The sequence below is a fragment of the Chelonoidis abingdonii genome, chromosome 24, assembly GCF_003597395.2.
Source record: "Chelonoidis abingdonii isolate Lonesome George chromosome 24, CheloAbing_2.0, whole genome shotgun sequence".
Taxonomy (NCBI): domain Eukaryota; kingdom Metazoa; phylum Chordata; order Testudines; family Testudinidae; genus Chelonoidis; species Chelonoidis abingdonii.
Window position 1 is genome coordinate 19,983,676 of NC_133792.1, and position 21,261 is coordinate 20,004,936.

The window sequence follows — 21,261 nt, forward strand, 5'->3', positions numbered from 1 at the left end:
ATATTGGTCTAATTTTGAATAGCCAGATCAGGGGTCAGCAGCCTTTCAGAAGTAGTGTGCCGAGTCTCTAATTTAAGGTTTTGCTGCCAGTCATACATTTTAACATTTTTAGAAGGTCTCTTTCTATAAAGTCTATATATATAACTAAACTATTGTATGTAAAGTAAATAAGGTTTTAAAATGTTTAAGAAGCTTCATTTAAAATAACTAAAATGCAGACCTCCTCCAGGACTGGTGGCCGGGACCGGCCAATGTGAGTGCCACTGAAAATCAGCTCGCGTGTTGCCTTCGGCACGCATGCCATAGGTTGCCTACCCTGCCTAGATTTTTGGAATTAGTCTCTAAACAGCATTTCAAGTTGAAGGGATACTGGTCAGGGTAAAATGATGTCTTTTTTTTAAAAACTGATTTTCATACTTTTGCTACTTAACACGTGGTTACTAAAAATTAAAACTCTTACTCCAATAGCAGAGAATCCTGTGGCACCTTATAGACTAACAGAGGTTTTGGAGCGTGAGCTTTCGTGGTGAATACCCACTTCGTCGGACGCAGGTAGTGGAATTTCCAGGGGCAGGTATATATATGCTAGCAAGCAAGCTAGAGATAACGAGGTTGTTCAGTCAGGGAGGGTGAGGCCCAAGGTTTCACACCTCTACTGCTAGAACAGGGCCTCACCCTCCCTGACTGAACTAACCTCGTTACTCTCAGCTTGCTTGCTAGCATATAATACCTGCCCCTGGAAATTTCCACTACCTGCGTCCGACGAAGTGGGTATTCACCCACGAAAGCTCCGCTCCAAAACCTCTGTTAGTCTATAAGGTGCCACAGGATTCTCTGCTGCTTTCACAGATCCAGACTAACATGGCTACCCCTCTGATACTTTACTCCAATATTTGTTTCCTTTTTGCACTTCATTTTGGACAGTGAACACAAGATTAGTCAATTTCTCTTTCTGGTTCTCAGGTACTTGCTATAAAGCTGGGTTTAAATCACAGCTAGAAAATATTTGCAAGGGGAAATAACTGAAGGTATTTATATTAAATCAGGTTTTGGACTGTCTTACTTTACAAACCTAAATCTGTGGACTAGTTTGTGACATGGTCTCTTTAAACTGTACTCTCTAGTTTAATGGACACAAATCTCCACTGAAGTTAGTTCTCCCAGGATACAGGTTCTTATTTTATTTTCATGTTTCATTGCTCTTTAGACGAGACCGATATGAAATCGCTGGCGATAGATCCTCGCTTTGCTGGAAGCTTTGATGATGAACTGAGCCCCACAGGACCCTTATGGTGATGATTTGACAGACGAAGTGTCCACAGTGAACATTCTGCCCATAGCCTCCGTAGTTCCCACAGTGTTCATAGCCGTCAGAGCAGCTTCAGTTCTCGCTCTCAGCAAGTGAGTTTCATGTGAGAGCATCATGTGTGTGACTTTGTCTGTTAACCCGCTTGATGTTAGGAATGGGGTTACCTGGCAATCTCTTGGATCAAATCTCTAGAAGCTAGTGGAAGATCATAAACATACAAAAGTTACAATTATCTCTGTTCTTAGCTTGGGGTAATAGAGGGCATATTTTGAAAGTTCATATTCAGCAACTAGGGACTGAGATTGTGCCACAGTATGTGCTTGATTTTAAAATATTTATTTAATAGTTCTTAGAGTCTTTGATTAGAACTGGGCTCAAGTTGTGCTTCGTGCTACATAAGAACATAGGAAGAAATTGTCTCTTGGCTAAGGGCTTAGTCCTACAATTCACCTGGGCATGGGAGCACTGCTACATTTTACTATGGTTGAGAATGTGTCCACATTCCTATTTTTATATGTCTGTTCCTTCAACATCACAAGCATAAAAACTAATGCTGAGTTGAAACTTGGAATACATTTAAAGAGTTGAGGCTGTTGAATTGAATATGTAGAACAGTCTTCTACTGTAAGGTTTTTTTTTAAAAAAAAATAATTACTCTTCTATTTTAAGTGCAAATGCACAGATAATTCCATGAAACATTTTTTACTGGTAGATTCTTGTATACTGTTAGTAGAGTTTGCACTTGCATTATCTGTAGTCTCATATGTTAACTCTCCAGAAATCCAGATGTAGTTTTAAATTTAGTCATCCATTTGGGACCCAAATGTTTCGTTGATATTGGACATGGAGAATTGGAGGCTATCTAAGCATTTGCACTGAGTATCCATACTCAATCTAGTCGAATTTTCTCTTAAGTCAGGAGAAGCACTAAGAAAAGGTTGTGGGGTCATTCTGATCTTGGCTGAGCTGCAGATGAAGCCACACTCCAGTCTGCAAATCATTCTATGCATTTTTTTCTTGGCAAAATACACATGCGAATAATCATTTAAAAAAGGAAGGGGAGGAGTTGGTAAAGAGAGAAGTAAACCCACATGTGCAGTCTGAGGTGAGCAAATCAAATTGTAAGAGGGGAAACATAGGGAGGTAGAGCATTAAAACAGACAACAAACTATTTTAGCTCAAGTCCATGATACCACTTGATTCATTGTGGAGCTTTCATAAATCCAGTGAAAGTCCTGTGCAACTTACTGTATTAAAATACTTATAAGAGCCCATATAGCTGCTAAGTGGGAGATAAAAAGCTCCCCAGTCCTGCTTGCCACGTTATTCAGCAGAAGGGAAAGAATCACATGGGCTATTATGTCTTTAATGCAACAATTACTAATATGTTCTATCAGAGCCAGCTTTATAGAAGCAACCATGATCTGACAGCTAATGCGTATGAAACCACCACCCAACCAGTCTCGCTTCACACGGATTATGCATACGGAGGATACCCTGCTAATTTTGATGGTCAACAGCCTTTTACAGATTATGGTTACTCAGCTGAACTGGATGGCCATCTGTAGAACAAGGTATTTGCAGAACCGTGGGGGAAGTTTGGATTGAGAGGGTAGTTAACAATTCTTTGCTTTTGTGCCTTTCATCAGCTTTAAAATGCTTTACAAACATCTATTGAACCTATTGGTAGTAAAGACACCCGTGTTCATATAGATATTAAACTCTGGCATTGTCCAGCACGGCCAGGTTTTGCATGCCCGCCTGCAGCAGGTACTTCTCGCCTTTGGTGCAGATGAGCACCAGCTGTTGGGCGTTGTGCAGCAAGAGCCTGTGTTCGCCAGCCATGTCGGTGCGGCGACAGCCCCCCCGGCCCTGGATCTGCACAGCAGCCGCAGGCAGAGGCCAGAAGCAGCCCAGCGACTGGAGGGGTGTGAACCCTGCGCTCAGCTCAAAGTCTCCTGGGCAGCGGCCGAGCGCGGGCAGCGCTGGCAATGGAGTTTCTCGGCTGGATTTTTGCCCCTCGCAGCGCTGCCACCCTGCGGGCCGAGGGGCCGGGGCTGGAAGCTCCTTGACTACGCGGGGCCCGGGAAGGATCCAGCCCCTGGATCTGCCAAGCCCCTGGGCTGGGGTTGCTTTTGCAAGGGCTGCCGCCGGCTAGAGGGCGCACGGGCTCCTCCTGGCCCCCGGGGCGTGGGACGAGCGCGGAGGGAAACTGAGGCACTGGGGGGGAGGGGCGGCGCTTCTAGTTCTGCGCCCAGCCTCGAGCGGGCCCGCGCGGCGCTGCTCAACAGTCTCCAGGCAGGGCCCCGACTCCGTCCCTGCGGCTGCCCCTGTGCTCGGCCGCGCCCCTCCTGGCCCCCTCGCCAGGTGAGGGAGCAGCGGTTGGGGCCTTAGGTGGAGGGGCGTGTGTGTGTCTAGGCTCGGTGGGGGGGAGCTGAGGTTTCCGCCGGGAGCTTCCCCCTTCTCCTCGGATGGGCAAGGGGGCCAACCCGGCCGATGCAGAAGCCTGGGGCCAGCTTGCTGCTTCCCCTCTCCCAGGCTCCCAGCCCAACGTTAGCTACACGTCCCTGTTCTCTCGGAGGCGCGTAACTGCAGAGGGGCGAGACTGAATTCACCCCCGTTGTCCTCAAGCCTGGGGCGAGCCCTCAGGAGTGGTTGGGCTCTGCTGGGCTAGATGAGGAAGGGGGCTGGGGGTGGGGTTGGCCTAGGTGGTTTCAGGATTGTTAATGGCACTGCACAGGATGTGCTTGACAATCATCCCAGGAAGTGGGTATTTACCCACTAAAGCTCATGCTCTAGTCTATAAGGTGCCACAGGATTCTCTGCTGCTTTCACAGATCCAGACTAACATGGCTACCCCTCTGATACTTTACTCCAATATTTTTCCTTTTTGCACTTCATTTTGGACAGTGAACACAAGATTAGTCAATTTCTCTTTCTGGTTCTCAGGTACTTGCTATAAAGCTGGGTTTAAATCACAGCTAGAAAATATTTGCAAGGGGAAAAATAACTGAAGGTATTTATATTAAATCAGGTTTTGGACTGTCTACTTTACAAAACCTAAATCTGTGGACTAGTTTGTGACATGGTCTCTTTAAACTGTACTCTCTAGTTTAATGGACACAAATCTCCACTGAAGTTAGTTCTTCCCAGGATACAGGTTCTTATTTTTATTTTCATGTTTCATTGCTCTTTAGACGAGACCGATATGAAGATCGCTGGCGATATGATCCTCGCTTTGCTGGAAGCTTTGATGATGAAACTGAGCCTCACAGAGACCCTTATGGTGATGAATTTGACAGACGAAGTGTCCACAGTGAACATTCTGCCCATAGCCTCCGTAGTTCCCACAGTGTTCATAGCCGTCAGAGCAGCTTCAGTTCTCGCTCTCAGCAAGTGAGTTTCATGTGAGAGCATCATGTGTGTGACTTTGTTCTGTTAACCCGCTTGATGTTAGGAATGGGGTTACCTGGCAATCTCTTGGATCAAATCTCTAGAAGCTAGTGGAAGATCATAAACATACAAAAGTTACAATTATCTCTGTTCTTAGCTTGGGTAATAGAGGCATATTTTGAAAGTTCATATTCAGCAACTAGGGACTGAAGATTGTGCCACAGTATGTGCTTGATTTTAAAATATTTATTTAATAGTTCTTAGAGTCTTTGATTAGAACTGGGGCTCAAGTTGTGCTTCGTGCTACATAAGAACATAGGAAGAAATTGTCTCTTTGGCTAAGGGCTTAGTCCTACAATTCACTGGGCATGGGAGCACTGCTACATTTTACTATGGTTGAGAATGTGTCCACATTCCTATTTTTATATGTCCTGTTCCTCTCAACATCACAAGCATAAAAACTAATGCTGAGTTGAAACTTGGAATACATTTAAAGAGTTGAGGCTGTTGAATTGATATGTAGAACAGTCTTCTACTGTAAGGTTTTTTTTTTAAAAAAAAATAATTACTCTTCTATTTTAAGTGCAAATGCACAGATAATTCCATGAAACATTTTTTTACTGGTAGATTCTTGTATACTGTTAGTAGAGTTTGCACTTGCATTATCTGTAGTCTCATATGTTAACCTTCCAGAAATCCAGATGTAGTTTTAAATTTAGTCATCCATTTGGGACCCAAATGTTTCGTTGATATTGGACATGGAGAATTGGAGGCTATCTAAGCATTTGCACTGAGTATCCATACTCAATCTAGTCGAATTTTCTCTTAAGTCAGGAGAAGCACTAAGAAAAGGTTGTGGGGTCATTCTGATCTTGGCTGAGCTGCAGATGAAGCCACACTCCAGTCTGCAAATCATTCTATGCATTTTTTTTCTTGGCAAAATACACATGCGAATAATCATTTAAAAAAGGAAGGGGAGGAGTTGGTAAAGAGAGAAGTAAACCCACATGTGCAGTCTGAGGTGAGCAAATCAAATTGTAAGAGGGGAACATAGGGAGGTAGAGCATTAAAACAGACTACAAACTATTTTAGCTCAAGTCCATGATACCACTTGATTCATTGTGGAGCTTTCATAAATCCAGTGAAAGTCCTGTGCAACTTACTGTATTAAAATACTTATAAGAGCCCATATAGCTGCTAAGTGGGAGATAAAAAGCTCCCCAGTCCTGCTTGCCACGTTATTCAGCAGAAGGGGAAAGAATCACATGGGCTATTATGTCTTTAATGCAACAATTACTAATATGTTCTATTCAGAGCCAGCTTTATAGAAGCAACCATGATCTGACAGCTAATGCGTATGAAACCACCACCCAACCAGTCTCGCTTCACACAGATTATGCATACGGAGGATACCCTGCTAATTTTGATGGTCAACAGCCTTTTACAGATTATGGTTACTCAGCTGAAACTGGATGGCCATCTGTAGAACAAGGTATTTGCAGAACCGTGGGGGAAGTTTGGATTGAGAGGGTAGTTAACAATTCTTTGCTTTTGTGCCTTTCATTCAGCTTTAAAATGCTTTACAAACATCTATTGAACCTATTGGTAGTAAAGACACCCGTGTTCATAATAGATATTAAACTAACAGTGGAATGTAGTGTTCCCTATTTGTAGAGTCATAGATGTGAGCTAATATCTAAGTTTTTTGCTCACTGTGAGGATAGTCCCTTGTTTGTTCCGTCCTGGGTTGTCACTGAACAGTTCCATTATTTTATGGCCAGATATTAATTGCTACTGGTTATGTATTAAGTACTGCACACTTATTTTGCGTTTGTGGTGTTTGCTTTAGAATTGTGTATATAATGGGATACTGTAAAACTCTCTTGACTCCAAGCATGCTTTGAATTCAATCTACTCTTAATTCATGGAGAATCTTTAAAATAAACATACCTTAGAAACAATTGTTTATATAATCCTTTGATTTTTCTATTAGCCTTGCTTCTTGCAGTTAAACAGCAGTGTTTCTAAAAAGAGTTTTTCATATAAAGTATCAGTAGTTTTTTAAGAAAAGATTTGTCAGAAGTCCTCTAAAATATAGAAATGTACTGGGGATTGATAAGCAAAAATAATGTTGAAGTGCTCAGTACAGAATTTTTTCTCATTATTTCAAATTTCTGAGAGGTCTGCTCTCAGTACTGTCTGCATTTGATAGGACAGTATAGCTATTAACTTGTTGCAGATGGTGTTTAGCCAACTTCAGTAACTAGTTTTTCGTGTCTGCTTTGATTGTGATAAGAACTATGTAGAAAACTAAATAAAACATAAATAACTAAGTTGCTGCAAGGTAATTGAGTCACTTGATTCTGATCTTTCTCTCTACTGTAGTCCCATCAAGACCCTCGACACCTGAGAAATTTTTAGTGCCTCATGTCTGTGCAAGGTTTGGTCCTGGGGGCCATCTGACAAAAGTGCTGCCAAACCTGCCTTCAGAAGGACAGCCGGCTTTGGTTGAGATACACAGTATGGAGGTAAAGCAAAAGTACACCAGGAATACAAATGTGTTTGTGTTTATAATACTTTTGGGTTTTTTTCTAAAGGGAAAATAGGGCACTTCAGTTTTGTTATAGCTTTCTGTTGTATGTGCGTTTAGTTTATAGAAAAACAAATGTTGATTTCTTTGCTTCGGTAAGTTTCCTTCTGTTTTCACTTTTGATTTCTCTGCAAGCCCTTAGTGTAGAATAGCTATCTTCTTTTTTCACTGTGGCATTTGATTAATTAAAATAGGATTTCCAAGTCCTAGGAAGGTTGGGGTCTTTATTTTTGTGTGCATGCAGCCATTAATTAAGATATGAGCATTTGTACCTTTCTCTGCTGACTGCGATGGTGATGGTTTGCTATCTTGTGTATGGCTACGCAGCCTATGGCAGTGAATCTCTCTGAGCCCGGGTTGTCAGACTCAGACTCACAGGGCTTGCGCTACCATGCTAAAAAACTCTGTGTAGACATTGCCGCTTAGGCTTTCAAACCCACCTCATCCTTAGGCTTCCAAGCTCCAGCCCGAGCCACACTGTCTATACAGCTATTTTTAATGCAGTAGCTCAAGCAGGAGTCAGTTGACCCAGGCTCAGAGGCTCTCTGGGTAGACTTACCCATGTTGGAAGGAGATTTGAGTACCTTGGTTGTATTTCCCTTTCTCTTGTGACTCCACCAGTGGGCCAAAGGAATATAAAGTTTTTGGTCACCAGAAAGATGTGGACAGATTGGAGAGAGTTCAGAGAAGAGTGACAAGTGAGTTTGAGGATCTGATTTATGGGGAAAGAGTAGAATGTGGCCAACATGACCAAGATAGAACACCATTATCTACAAGTATGTGAATGGTGTACACAGCAAGGAGACAGAAGAATTATTTAGAATGTCACAAGAAGATATGAAAAGGAAAATGTAGGCTTAATACCAGGAAGAACTTCCCATGAGATCTTCTGCTGTGGAATAATTTCTCATGGAAAGTCGTTAAAACATTTTAAGCTGGATTGGACAGGGCCCTAACGAACATACTATAGGGAAAACCACTGTCCAGGAGTGGTAGACTAGATGACACCATAGGTTATGTCTAGCTTTTATTTATTTATGTATTTTATTTTGATAAACTGTTAGGTACAAAATGAATTACTGTGTAAATAGTGGAATTTATAGATGTAAGAGGTACTCATCATGTTTTTATGGTTTGTATTCTTTTGTTTTGTATTTTTTAGACTATGTTGCAACATATGCCAGAACAAGAAGAGATGAGAGCCTTTCCGGGCCCTCTTGCTAAGTATGTTTTATGGATTTCATAAGCTGTTTAAAAGTTTTCTCAGGCTTAATTTTTCCTTGTAATTTTGCATGGCCACAGATAATAGATTTAAACTGGTTTGATCAGATATCTCTTATCTATATTCCACAAGCCTAGATGTTACTGGAGGTTTGACTTTGCTCTGTTCTACATACTACTTATTATGGTGTTGATGATCTCTGCCACTTCATACTGATTCTTTGTTTCATTGCATACTTTTCTTTCTCTTCCAGAGATGATACCCATAAAGTGGATGTCATTAATTTTGCACAAAACAAAGCCACACAGTGCTTTCAGAATGAAAATCTAATTGACAAAGAGTCTGCAAGCCTGCTTTGGGATTTTATTGTATTGTTGTGCAGACAGAATGGGGTATGTCATATTTCTTAAATCTTTGTAAGCTTTCTCTTGATGCCCTGAAGGTCAGTTTGCAGAGCCTTTATCTTTAGGTTTTAGATAAGAATCTTAAGATATAGCAGCTCCATTTAGATGAAGGTGGCAAGAGTACGTAAGGTGTTTGTACTGGGCCAAGAATGCAGGTCTAATACTCAAAAGGCAGGCATTCCTCCTTGCTGTTTTGAAGTGCAAAATAAGATGAGAGCAATGAGTCATTATCTGTATAATCTCAATGGGACACCTGAGTTGACCAATCCAATCTTATCTCCTTTTGTCCAACCCAGTGCATCATTTGTGTTAATTAACTTGTTAAACTTCAAGTGTTTAAAATAGTTCTGTCAAATTATTTCAAGGTGATTGAATTTATTTCATTTATAGACTGTAGTGGGCACAGACATTGCAGAGCTTTTGTTACGAGATCACAAAACAGTTTGGCTTCCTGGAAAATCGCCTAATGAAGCAAACTTGATTGACTTCACTAATGAGGCTTTGGAGCAAGTGGAAGAGGAGTCTGGTGAAGCGCAACTCTCATTTCTCACCGATAGTCTTATAACCACAATTGACAGTCTTGAAAGAGAGACGGAGAGATTCAGGGAGCTTCTGCTTTATGGTCGTAAGAAGGTGAATGCTCGTATTGTTGCTTAAAGTACTGGTTGAGTTTGGTTTTTTTAACTAGGATTTATTGTTCCAAAAACCACATATCCTTAAAGCCCTAGTGGCTTGCATATAATTAAAATATCAAGTAATAAAAATGAAAGCTTCACAAATACTAAGGTATATCATATATAATATTTATGGTACCATCAATGTCTTTGGTACTCTACAGTAAAGAGAGATTCCCTGTCCCAAAGAATTCACAATTCTAAATCAAATTATCTTGTAACACACTAGCATGTGACTTAATGAGTATTTTCAATTCAAAGTCATAAGATAACTGCACTGGAAATCATTAGTACTTTGTCCTGAGCTGTGTATTGATCTTGTTCCCCAATAAACTCGTTTACTTTTCATATGCTTTCTACATTAACAGGATGCTTTGGAGTCTGCCATGAAGCATGGATTATGGGGTCATGCTCTGCTGCTTGCTAGTAAAATGGACAACAGAACACATGCAAGAGTCATGACCAGGTAATGGTTTGCTGCTTGATGATGATGATGATTAGAATATGCTTCTAGTATGGAATAGCCATTTATTTCCCATTAATGAGGTAAAGTCATGTGGCTCAGAAATTGAGGCCACAATTATGATGTGTGCCTGTGCTCATGCAGGAATTCTGCTTTAGATATATCATCTGGGTGTTGACTTAAGGCATGTTGCAGCTTTAGTTAAAGGGACTTCAGCCTTTAAAGTTAGACTTCACAGAATTGCAGTGACTGCTACAACTGTTGGCAAGAGCTATTCTGCCACCACCTTCACTGTAACATGATTTGCTCTTTGGATCTTAAACCATGCCGTAAACGGGCTTACTCGCTGACTGACAGATCTGCCATACAAACTATAGAACATTAATGAAAACTGGGAGGGGGAATAGCATAGGAATTAGCTTCACTTCATGTTTCAAAAACTCAGATTTTGACACTAAAGGGATTAAATCCACTATATGTGTGCTTCTCTTCCTTCAGAGTTTTGGGTGGCCACTTACTTTTGGAACTTTTAATACTGAAGTAATGTTATGCCCCTGCTGCTCCTTATTTCGGCACGAAGCAACCGTCTTCCACCAAGGACTGTCTGTCCATAAGAGCAGCATTTTCTCTCCTCCCACAGCTTCTGAAACAATGTTACAGCTGCTGTCTGCTGGCACTAGGAGCCCAACTCTTGTGGTTGTTCCTAGGCTGGTATTTGCATTTGGCTGTACTGCAAGTCCAATTGTTTAGAAAGTAACTGTTTTAAAGATGATTCACTGGCCAATTACACTTATTTCATGGTGGTGCTTTGAAAATGTCTGTTCTCAAATCTGAAGTAAATATAAGAGTGTTAGTCCTGTTATCTGCTTACCTACAATTATTTTTATTTTTGTTTTTATATAGATTTGCCAACAGTCTTCCAATTAATGATCCTCTGCAAACTGTTTACCAGCTCATGTCTGGAAGAATGCCAGCAGCATCCACAGTGAGTTTTAACAATAAGCTTCAATTAAGACTTGTATATGTTCTCTTGTGAATTACCTCTTATAGCACACTAGTGCTTTTACATATAACTGGGTACCAAAAGAATTAGGTAAGTTCATGGAGGGTATGTCCATCAGTGACTATTACCCAAGATGGTCAGGCATATAACCCCACACTTTGGGTGTCCCTAAACCCCTGACTGCCAGATGCTGGGACTGGATGACGGGATAAATCACTTAATAACTCCCCTGTTCTGTTCATTACCTCTGAAGCATCTGGTACTGACCACTGTTGGAAGACAGGATACTGAGCTAGATGGACCAGTAGTGTGGCCATTCTTATGTTCTTGCATACCTGATCTCTAATGCAAAAGTTATTCTAGCCCTTACTCAGGTTGTAATTCTTATCCACGCACCCTTCCATTCTATGGCTTGATGGGTATCTGCTCTAATTCTAGTGCTGTGGCGATGAGAAATGGGGAGACTGGAGGCCTCATCTTGCTATGGTACTATCCAACTTGACCAATAACATGGATGTGGAATCGAGGACTATTACCACCATGGGAGATACTCTTGGTAAGTCATTTGAAATTGAATCTGTGGAGAATAAAGTGAGTAAACAGCAGGGCTGTTTATATTGAGAGCAATGGAATGGATGTGGGCTCTAAACTTAAATTGCTGGGTTTGTTTTATGAAAAATAACATTGCTACTTATACAATAAAACCAAACCTTTTTTAGTTCTGCGGATTTCTGTTTTGTGAAAATAAATTGGCATTACAAAGAACCAAAACAATTCAAGATACTATGAATTAGTTATGTCCCATTCAGATACAATTTCATGAGAGATCTATTGTGCTTTGTTTCAGCTTCTAAAGGCCTTTTAGATGCTGCTCATTTTTGCTACCTGATGGCCCAGATCGGGTTTGGCGTTTATACAAAGAAAACAACAAAGCTTGTCCTAATTGGATCAAATCACAGGTGTGGAATTCAAATTACTTGCCTTTGTTTTTGTAAAACGTTGCTATTTAAAAGACAAAAATAGAAGGAGATGGTTTTGTGATATTCTAACAAGTAACACACCACAATATATAATTATTTAACCAAAGCTGCTTATTTCTGAAGCATGGAAGTTTCTTGATCTGATGCTTTATACTCATTAATGCAACATGACTAACTTTTGATGTGCCAGTAACATTACGTAATCTAAATTAGAAGTAACGTCAAAATTTAATTCGTTTTTCCACTTTTCTCTCAGTTTACCATTTTTAAAGTTTGCCACCAATGAAGCCATTCAAAGAACAGAAGCCTATGAATATGCACAGTCACTGGGAACCCAGCCCTGCTGTTTACCCAATTTCCAGGTTAGTAACGGTTCTGTTTTGTTAATGTTGTATCACAGGTTTTGTATGAAGTGCTCTTTATCCTTTTTAGGAATGATGTGGTGTTCACTTTTGTTGCGTACTCTTCAAGTACTTGAAGGACCTGGTCGCTCTCACAGATTAGCTCCCAAAAGACTCCTGATGATGAAAATAATGCAAGGTCACTTTCCAGTGCAAACAAAAGTTAAACTCAGGAATGATTTAAATATTTAAAAAATCACCCCATAATTTTGGATCTTTGTTTTTTCTGTTTGGCATCCAAATAAATGTTGATCTTTTTAAAGATTTAATTCTACATTCATGACTGGATCATTGCACTGTGTAGTTCTAGGATTTTCCTGATGCTAACCACTAAATCTGATTTTCCCCAAGAGTAAATATTGTGAATTCCAGACTTCCAGAAACTAAATTAAAGGTAGTAACTGAATTTAAAATCTGAAGAAGAAATCCAGCAGGATTTGTTTGTATACAATCTGACCCCTGCCTTGGAACACTTTGAAAGCTTTTTGACTAATATTCATTTTCAAATCTCACCAGTAACTGCACACTGCACCATAATAACTCTAACTCAGGAAGCAATCCATGCAACAAACCTCGATGCCAACTCTGCCCACACATCTACACCATCACAGGACCTAACCATATCAGCCACACCATCACCGGTTCATTCACCTGCACATCCACCAATGTAATATACGCCATCATATGCTAGCAATGCCCCTCTGCTGTGTACATCGGCCAAACTGGACAATCTCTGTGGAAAAGGATAAATGGACACAAATCAGATATTAGGAATGGCAATATACAAAAACCTGTAGGAGAACACTTCAATCTCCCTGGCCACACAGTAGCAGATCTTAAGGTGCCATCCTGCAGCAAAAAACTTCAGGACCAGACTTCAAAGAGAAACTGGTGAGCTTCAGTTCATCTGCAAATTTGACACTAGCAGCTCAGGATTAAACAAAGACTGTGAATGGCTTGCCAACTACGAAATCAGTTTCTCCTCCCTTGGTTTTCACTCCTCAGCTGCTAGAAGAGGGCCTCATCCTCCCTGATTGAACTAACCTCGTTATCTCTAGCTTGCTTCTTGCTTGCATATATATACCTGCCCCTGGAAATTTCCACTACATGCGTCCACAAAGTGGGTATTTACCCACAAAAGCTCATGCTCCAAAACGTCTGTTAGTCTATAAGGTGCCACAGGACTCTTTTTGCTGCTTTTACAGATCCAGACTAACGCAGTTACCCCTCTTGATTTTTAAATCTATAATACATGTGATAATGGGGTACTTCAGTTTGTGGCTGGAGTAACAAACTGCCCTGCAGTACTTCTAGAAATTATGTGGGCATGCTGTGTAACTTTACCTTCTTGCATTCTACAGGTTTTCAAATTCATCTATGCTTGCCGACTAGCTGAGATGGGACTCGCCGCACAAGCGTTTCATTACTGTGAAGTGATTTCCAAAACTATTCTTAAAAATCCCTACTATTATTCGCCTGTGTTTATCAGCCAACTTATTCAGGTACTATAAGGATGAGTACTCTTCAGAATTAAGCACTCCTGGTTTGATACATATTGGTTCATGAATGATAGTTTAGAAATCTGTAAAATTTTTATTTTATTGATCTCTTCACCAATTTTTTTTTTATAATGCTTCCTTTGATAGATATCATCTCAGTTGCGACTGTTCGACCCACAGATTAAAGAGAAACCAGAGCAGGAATTATTTATTGAACCTTCATGGTTAGTACGACTTCGGCACTTGGATGGACAGATCAAGGTATCAAATCTGCTTTCCAAAATAAAAGGCTTCCGTGCTAAGATTTTTACTTAAGATCCTTTTCATAAAATGCTTTTGTGGTGCACTTGTTCTTGTCTAATAATAGATGGGAATTATAAAATTCTGATTTCTTACATATTAAAGCTACCCAGTTGCATACCACTTAAATCAGGTTGATGTGCAGACTTGTGGGTGCCCCAGTTTTCAGTGTAAAATGGAAGAGAGTGTGTGTGTGTGTGTGTGTGTGTGTGCGCGCGTGTGTGCGCGCGCATGTGCAAAGCCGTCCTTAGGCATATGCAGCATAACCGGCTACTTGGGACACCTGAAAATTTGGGCCACCCCTGAGTCTTAGTGTCCACCCTCCCGCCTTTTCCTATCCCTGTTCTGACCCTTCTTGCAGGCTCCCACAGCTAGCTGCAGCAGCCTGGTGAGGGATCTAGTACTTAAAAGTGAAAAAGCCTCCGGCCTGCCAGACCTTAATTAGCATAAGAGTGAAACTGTTAAAGAGCCATTCAAGTGGTAATGAAGCTGTTTAACAAACATTTGCGAACCTCCAGGTATATGCTGTCAGTTTCTGAATTTACTGACAGAAAACAGTTGTGCATCACTGTAATATATATTCTGGTTTTTCTTCATTTCGTATAAATCTTTCGCCTTTTACTCAGAACAGGTTAGCCTACAGGACCTTATTTAAAATTGTATTTAAAAATCTCATTAGTGTGTTGCTGAAGATTATAAAATCACATCTCTAAAAAATCCTTGCATAGATTTTTAGATGCACAATCTGAGTATTCTTCATCTTTCGCCTTAAATGCTTGGATCTTCAGACATAGGTTTTTAAACAAATCCTTCAAAAGAGCACCGTTCTCTAAAGTACACATACGAGCCCGGGCTGCCCTTGGGCAGAGGGGCACCAGTTTAATAATATTGCATGGGCCCCAGAAATTCTAACGATGACCCTATGTGTGTGTGGAATAGAACTCTTTATGCATTCTTGTGCAAGGAGAACTGTAAAACTCCAAGGTTTTAATACCCTATAGGAGCAAGCAGAGATGCACTTGTTAGAAGAAAGGTGAGCGGGTAAGTATTAATCGTAGTAACTAACTACTAAGTTGCACTATTATGTTTCAAACACTGCAGGAGGGGGAGGTATGTTGATTTAAAAAAACTAATAGAATCAGTATATTTTTTATTAAACCCAAAGGAAACTTTTCTAAAACTTGCCTTTGCTTTTGCAAAAGTTTGTGTGTTGTTTTTTAAAGCATCTTTTGGGGGGACTGAATTTGATCTAACAATGACCCTTTACTTATTTTTTACGTGAGAAAGTTGTGAATGGAAAATCTAGTTGCAAAGTTTTCCCTTCCTCACCTTCAAGAAACTAACAAATGACCTTTTTTTATTTAGAAGACTTTCCTTGTTATGCTCTTCCTCGATTATGAATTTAACGTCTTATAGTGGTTAATAGGCTTTTGTTTTCTCCTAACTACAGGATGGTACGATAGCTTACAATGCAGATAGATCCACCCCTCAGCAGTATGCCTGTAGCACACCAAGCTCTGAATTAGACCATATCAGTCAATGTGATGGAACAGGTTCTGGACAGGAAATGGGGCCTGCTACTGAAAACCAGTTGTTAACATCCTTGTTACCTAATACTGTGCACCCCATGCAAGGTGTGCAGCTAATGCCTTCAGGTTAGTATTTCACATTGTTCTCCTTCTATGTCAAGGGGAAGAACCAATACAGTGGACTATAAAATAAAGAAATGACTTAAAAGTAAAACTAATGGAATTTCGTTTCTCAACTATATCAGTTTAGTTATAAATTGGCTCTTTTTGTGATTGATTCATGCAGCATTAGAAGTAAAAATAACACTTCCTTACATAATTGCCAGTTAGCTTTTTCTGTTGCACATTAGGGGGTGTGAAGGTTGTACAGTTCATATAGAAACCCATAAAGGCATAGGGCTCATGTCTCATTTGTGATGGGGACAGAAATAGGAGATATTTGAAATGTAACTTGGAGTGTTTGTTTAGTCCCCTTTGACTTCAAAGGAGTTTACTACTTTTTTTTAAAAACTGTGTTCATTGTCTTTTGAACGACTTGTTTTGTACGTTGGATGCTTCTAATCCTATTGCTGCTTCATGTTGGATGCCGCAGGAGCAAGTGGGAGACCTAAGGATGTAAAAAATGCCAAGCAGCAAAAACGGGGGTATTGAAGTCTATTCTCCCAAGTAGGCATTCCATGAGCATATCCATGTGGAGGTATTAGATCCTCCTCAGAGGCAGCAGTCTCCTGGTATGGTGACTTGCTTAACTTTTTTCAAATAAACAAATACAGACTAAAAAAGACTTACTGCCCATGAACTGCAATAACTTCTTCCCAGTAAAATGCATCCCTATAAAATAGACAAATATTCTGTGTTTTATAGATGAGGTTGTTGGAATTGGAACTGAGCAGATCCTAGCTCCTCAGTCCAGTGCTTAGACCATATCTCTCTTTTTTGTTACCAATAATTTTCTTAAATTTTGTTCTGTAGCCCCTCAGACTATCCTTGAGGGATCAGCAGCTATGACTCCTCCTACGCAGCAAGAAACTGTTGGTGGTGTTCCTTTCTATCCTGTGGCCCCTCCCTCTATTGGGCCAGGCTCTGGCTTTGCACCACCAGGCTTTCCAAATCAGTATGGAGCTGAACAGTCTTCACTGTACCTGGGATCTACAGTGCCACCGGGAGGACCACCTCCTCAAGCAGCAGAACCACGGCCAGAAGAGCACTTAAACCAGGAAACAGGTTTGTGCTCTGAATAAATGTTTTCCCTGCTCTTAAGTGCACTGAAGTCTTTTTTGGAGATTGAGTGCACGGTGACTTGTTTCAGTCATTAAAATTGTGAAGTAAATCTTAGGTAACTTGAGTGTAGAGTGAAAACCTAAAAGACAGCAAAGAATCTCACTGAGAAGAGTTAAGTACTACTGGCTTTGCATATCAGGTTTGACATAAATCCAGTGTAAGTAAGTGAATCACAGCTTGTTCCCTACTTGACACTTGTCTGTCACAAAATCACTACCTAATGCCATCATATGGGCAGTTTCTGTTGGAAATGCTTGTGATTGGAATTGGAAAAAGTTCTTCACCTCAAACTGAAAGTGAATGTTTAGAACTGTGGAAATCAGAGAATTTAAATAGTAGAAGATGCTGCATGTGAAGGCTGAAGTCCATTGACAGAGCTGTGCAAAGAATCCCCCAGAGCATCACCCTAAGGAATGCCTCACTTAGCTAGTTCTGACTCTCCTTTTTAGGCAACTAAATACACATGAATTAAAAAAAAAAAAAAAAAAAAAGACATCAAATGCAGTTCATGCAAGCCCTGAAATTTAATGTATGTTCTTTAAAACATCAAGTTCTCTAGCACTAGACTCACTAACCAATGAGAAGTTGGATAAAGTTTATCACAGTTCTAGTGCAACTGCTTAGACATCTATTATGTCTTGAAAACCACTGAAATTTACTAACTTACTCTGTTCTTTTTCAAGCAATGCAGAGAATTCCCCAGGAATCTCCAATTCAAAAGACTTTCCCTGAACAAAAAGAGGAGGATTTCTATGGCAAAATGGCAAATATGGTATTTTTATATTATACATCCTTAGTGCTTTCTCCAAATCGCACTATGCAAATATGGAACTCATTATTCAGTGGCACTCTCAAATACTAAGTTCATGAAGTGCACCTCAGCACCAATCCAGTCTTTTGTTGCAGAAGAAAAAAAATCCAGGAGAAATGTGAAACCTACTATTTTAAAATACTTGTGGAAGTAGAAAATCAGACGTGTTGGATTTAAAATGTTTATATGCCAACCCACCACAACCCAGCAGGGCTGTAGCATATATCAGTGGGAGAGAAAAGCAGATCCTAGTGAGCAAGTCTGCTGACCGTGCTTTTAAAAGGCAGTATTGATTTGCACTTGAGTCCTGCCCTGAACAATGGGTGGTGCTATCCAAATTGTACATAAATGTTCAAAACCTAGCTATGAACATCTGTTTTACTGTACAGCAGGTATTTTCAGTGTTAAGTCACTTAAGTTGGACATCTCCTAGGGAACTGATTTAGCCTCACGAGGTAACAGGTGCTTAACTGAAACAGAATTAGTGTTAATTTTGCTTAATAGGGGCACTTTGGCTATTTCCAATGGATGAAGTGATGTTAACCACTTGTCAAATAAATAAGCGTACAAATCTAAACTCTGATATTTTTAATACCAAAGTTGCTAAATATTTTTTAAAAGAATTTAAAGATCACATACAGACAGTGTAGCAAACATCATTATTCATGGCAATATTTTTGTTACCTTTAATTTTTTTACAGCCTCTCTTTCAATGGTGATAGCTGTTCAATGAGTGTGTTCAGTGGGATGCCCTGACATGATTACCTCTTTAATAGATTGGACACATTACTGTGAAAGCATAGTTAGGTTTCAGTTTTCTCTGCCTCTGTACTATGCACCTAAACCAGAGGGTAGAGATGTGCCTGAACAACTAACTCAAATGGCTTGCATTTTGTTTGGGAACACGTAATTAAAATTGGAAATGAAGGGGATTGTACTGTCTACATTTTGCTTAATGGCTTGCTTATTAAGCATGTGCTGGCTTTGTATCTAACCAGGCTCCAGGACGAAGATCCAGATCCACCTCTCAGTCTTCAGCACACATGGTACGCCATGACCAGGCTGGTTTTCACTATCTCGTCATTCCTATCTACATTTCACCCACTTCTAATGTCTTTGCATCTCTGTTATTACTGACATTTCAAAAGAAGGAATTTCTTAAGCAAAGTAAAGTATAATCCCTCTAGGTTAGTAGTAAGATGATTTAAAATCCCTGCATATTTGTAATGCAGGGCTATGGGCGAAGATCTCGGACCACCTCAGAATCCTCCACCCATTCTATAGGACGAGAAAGATGTAACTCTGCAGCAAAGCATCCCTCTCCTCCTCCTCCATCCATTCCTGAAGGGAGAGAGACCAACAAAGAGATCAAGAAGGAGCCAGCAGCGAGAAAGGTAAATTAAAATGGATATCTAGTTACAAGTAGCAGTGATTAATGGCATCTATAGTAAATCATGGTGCTAAAATGAGGGAGAGGGGGCCTACCTGAATCATCAGATGAACATTTTGTCTTGACTATTGCAGCCTCAATCTACACATTCTGCGCAGGCCCCAGACTCCAGCATGTGCAGAATACTGCTACTTGGCTTTCCAGCATGCACTAAAGTTACATGCACTGAAGCATGACACACATTGCAGTTGGCTTCTCATTCTTGTCAGGAGCCAGTTCAAAATTGCTTTCTCTGACTTCAGCCAATCTCTCAGAACTTGTCTGACTCCCCATGTCCGCTCAGTTAGCACTGACCTCTTGGCCTGCCATACACCTGTCTCAGCTAAGAAGAGCTGTCTCCTCTGCAACTTCTTACATCTGGCTCAACCTTCTTGTATCCCTCTGCCTCACTGAAATTCATGATTTCAGATTTCAGCTACTAGCATCTTTCTCCTTTCCATATAAGCCTTAATTTTTCTCTCTTGATTATCATTTAAACTGTTTTGGGATACAGTTTATATGAAGGACTAATTGAAATGGAATTGTATGAAGTTAGATTTTTAAATCTGCTATCAGCAGATTCTTAGAGGAATACACTAAAAAGCCTTGTATTTATTTTTAGAGTGGTGCAAATTGGTTTCGCTGGCTGATGGGAAAAGGAAAGAATGAAGCTCACCTTCCAGATGATAAGAACAAATCAGTAAGGGCCCTAAACCACAGCACACATCACACACGTTAATTTGCTCAAACTGTTTTCTAGTCCATAGAGTGTGGATTTTTTTTCTTGCAGCCAAACAAAACTTTATACATTAAGTTTTTTCAAAATGGCTGGCTAATTCTGAAAATGGCTTTCAAAATTAATATTATAAATGATTTGCTGGTTACCAGCCTTGTGATCTATTTGCACTCTTAATCCTGAACTGTGATTTCTTCATAGATTGTTTGGGATGAACAGAAACAGCGCTGGGTTAATTTAGACGAGCCAGAAGAGGAGGTAAAATACTGAGGAGTTTCTCTTTGCCTGAGTGGATAAGTATCAGATAATGGGACTTCCAAATAGTGGCTCTTAAAAGCCATCTTTGTTGGCTTACTTTGGGTTAAAATGTAGTATGACATTAACTGCAAGTGGTAAACAATTTACATAAATCAGAGTGAGTGATATGTGTTCTGGGTCCGTTTCTGACCTCAGTTACTGGTGTGGATCCAATGAGTACTGTGAAGTTTCTTAAGGGGACTTATTCTGATTTACACCAGCGTAACTGAAAGTAGACTATGGCCTGTAGGAGTTGACACCACTTAGACCACTTTTTCTCATTCAGAGAGTCATGATCCCGGTGGGGGCATCACTAGGCATCATGTTTTATTATAGCCTAAAGCAAAAAATCCCTCCTGCACACCCTTACTCTTTAAGGTCAAATATTGCTGTTGATGCTTTTTTTTACGCTTATAATCAATGTTAATAGATTGTGAAAATGTTTGATTTCAAACAAGGGGTTGCCTGCCTGAAAAGGTTGAGAAATACTGAGCTAAACTGAGGAGGGAGGGGAATGTGTCCAATTACATGCTTGATGGAGTGGTCTAGGAAAATAGAGAAATGTCTGCTTTAAAAATGCCATTCAAAGGCTAATCCTGTTTTTTGCTTCCAGAGGAAACCACCGCCACCACCTCCAGCCGGGTTTCCTAAAGCTCCTCAGATTGCTCCACCTGGGCCCGGGGGTCCACCTGGTGTCAACATGTTTTCTAGAAAAGCAGGTAACCACACAGTAGTGGATGGCATTCCTCATGATAAAGGGAAAGGCTTAAGATTGTCCCTGTTGTGAAGAACCATAAGGCAAAGTTGCCACACTTTTTGGAGGTGGCTTCTTTGATGAACACTTGGCAGCTTGCCATGTCATGGTGTTGTGGGCAGGATTGGCCTTGCTGGGTAAACTAGCATCACAATTATAATTGCTGCCAACACCACATCCTGTGAT

The 21,261-nt window shown here is 40.4% G+C and overlaps 1 protein-coding gene across 7 annotated transcripts in view; it reads left to right on the forward strand.

Annotated features, from left to right (window-relative positions):
* SEC16A (SEC16 homolog A, endoplasmic reticulum export factor) overlaps positions 1-21,261 on the forward strand; it is a 45,250-nt gene that overhangs the window by 16,519 nt on the left and 7,470 nt on the right. For 4 of the 7 annotated variants that reach the window (XM_075060560.1, XM_075060563.1, XM_075060561.1 and 1 more), the window contains exons 6-26: positions 4,507-4,705; positions 6,017-6,194; positions 7,088-7,230; positions 8,455-8,516; positions 8,768-8,906; positions 9,309-9,551; positions 9,961-10,058; positions 10,959-11,040; positions 11,497-11,614; positions 11,906-12,017; positions 12,295-12,400; positions 13,801-13,941; positions 14,086-14,199; positions 15,689-15,893; positions 16,740-16,991; positions 17,732-17,820; positions 18,858-18,905; positions 19,092-19,253; positions 19,911-19,988; positions 20,226-20,282; positions 20,935-21,040. In XM_075060560.1, the coding sequence (XP_074916661.1) occupies positions 4,507-4,705; positions 6,017-6,194; positions 7,088-7,230; positions 8,455-8,516; positions 8,768-8,906; positions 9,309-9,551; positions 9,961-10,058; positions 10,959-11,040; positions 11,497-11,614; positions 11,906-12,017; positions 12,295-12,400; positions 13,801-13,941; positions 14,086-14,199; positions 15,689-15,893; positions 16,740-16,991; positions 17,732-17,820; positions 18,858-18,905; positions 19,092-19,253; positions 19,911-19,988; positions 20,226-20,282; positions 20,935-21,040 (2,732 nt within the window). The remainder of the gene's footprint in view (positions 1-4,506; positions 4,706-6,016; positions 6,195-7,087; positions 7,231-8,454; positions 8,517-8,767; positions 8,907-9,308; positions 9,552-9,960; positions 10,059-10,958; positions 11,041-11,496; positions 11,615-11,905; positions 12,018-12,294; positions 12,401-13,800; positions 13,942-14,085; positions 14,200-15,688; positions 15,894-16,739; positions 16,992-17,731; positions 17,821-18,857; positions 18,906-19,091; positions 19,254-19,910; positions 19,989-20,225; positions 20,283-20,934; positions 21,041-21,261) is intronic. The other 3 variants (XM_075060562.1, XM_075060565.1, XM_075060566.1) reach the window with 1 other exon arrangement.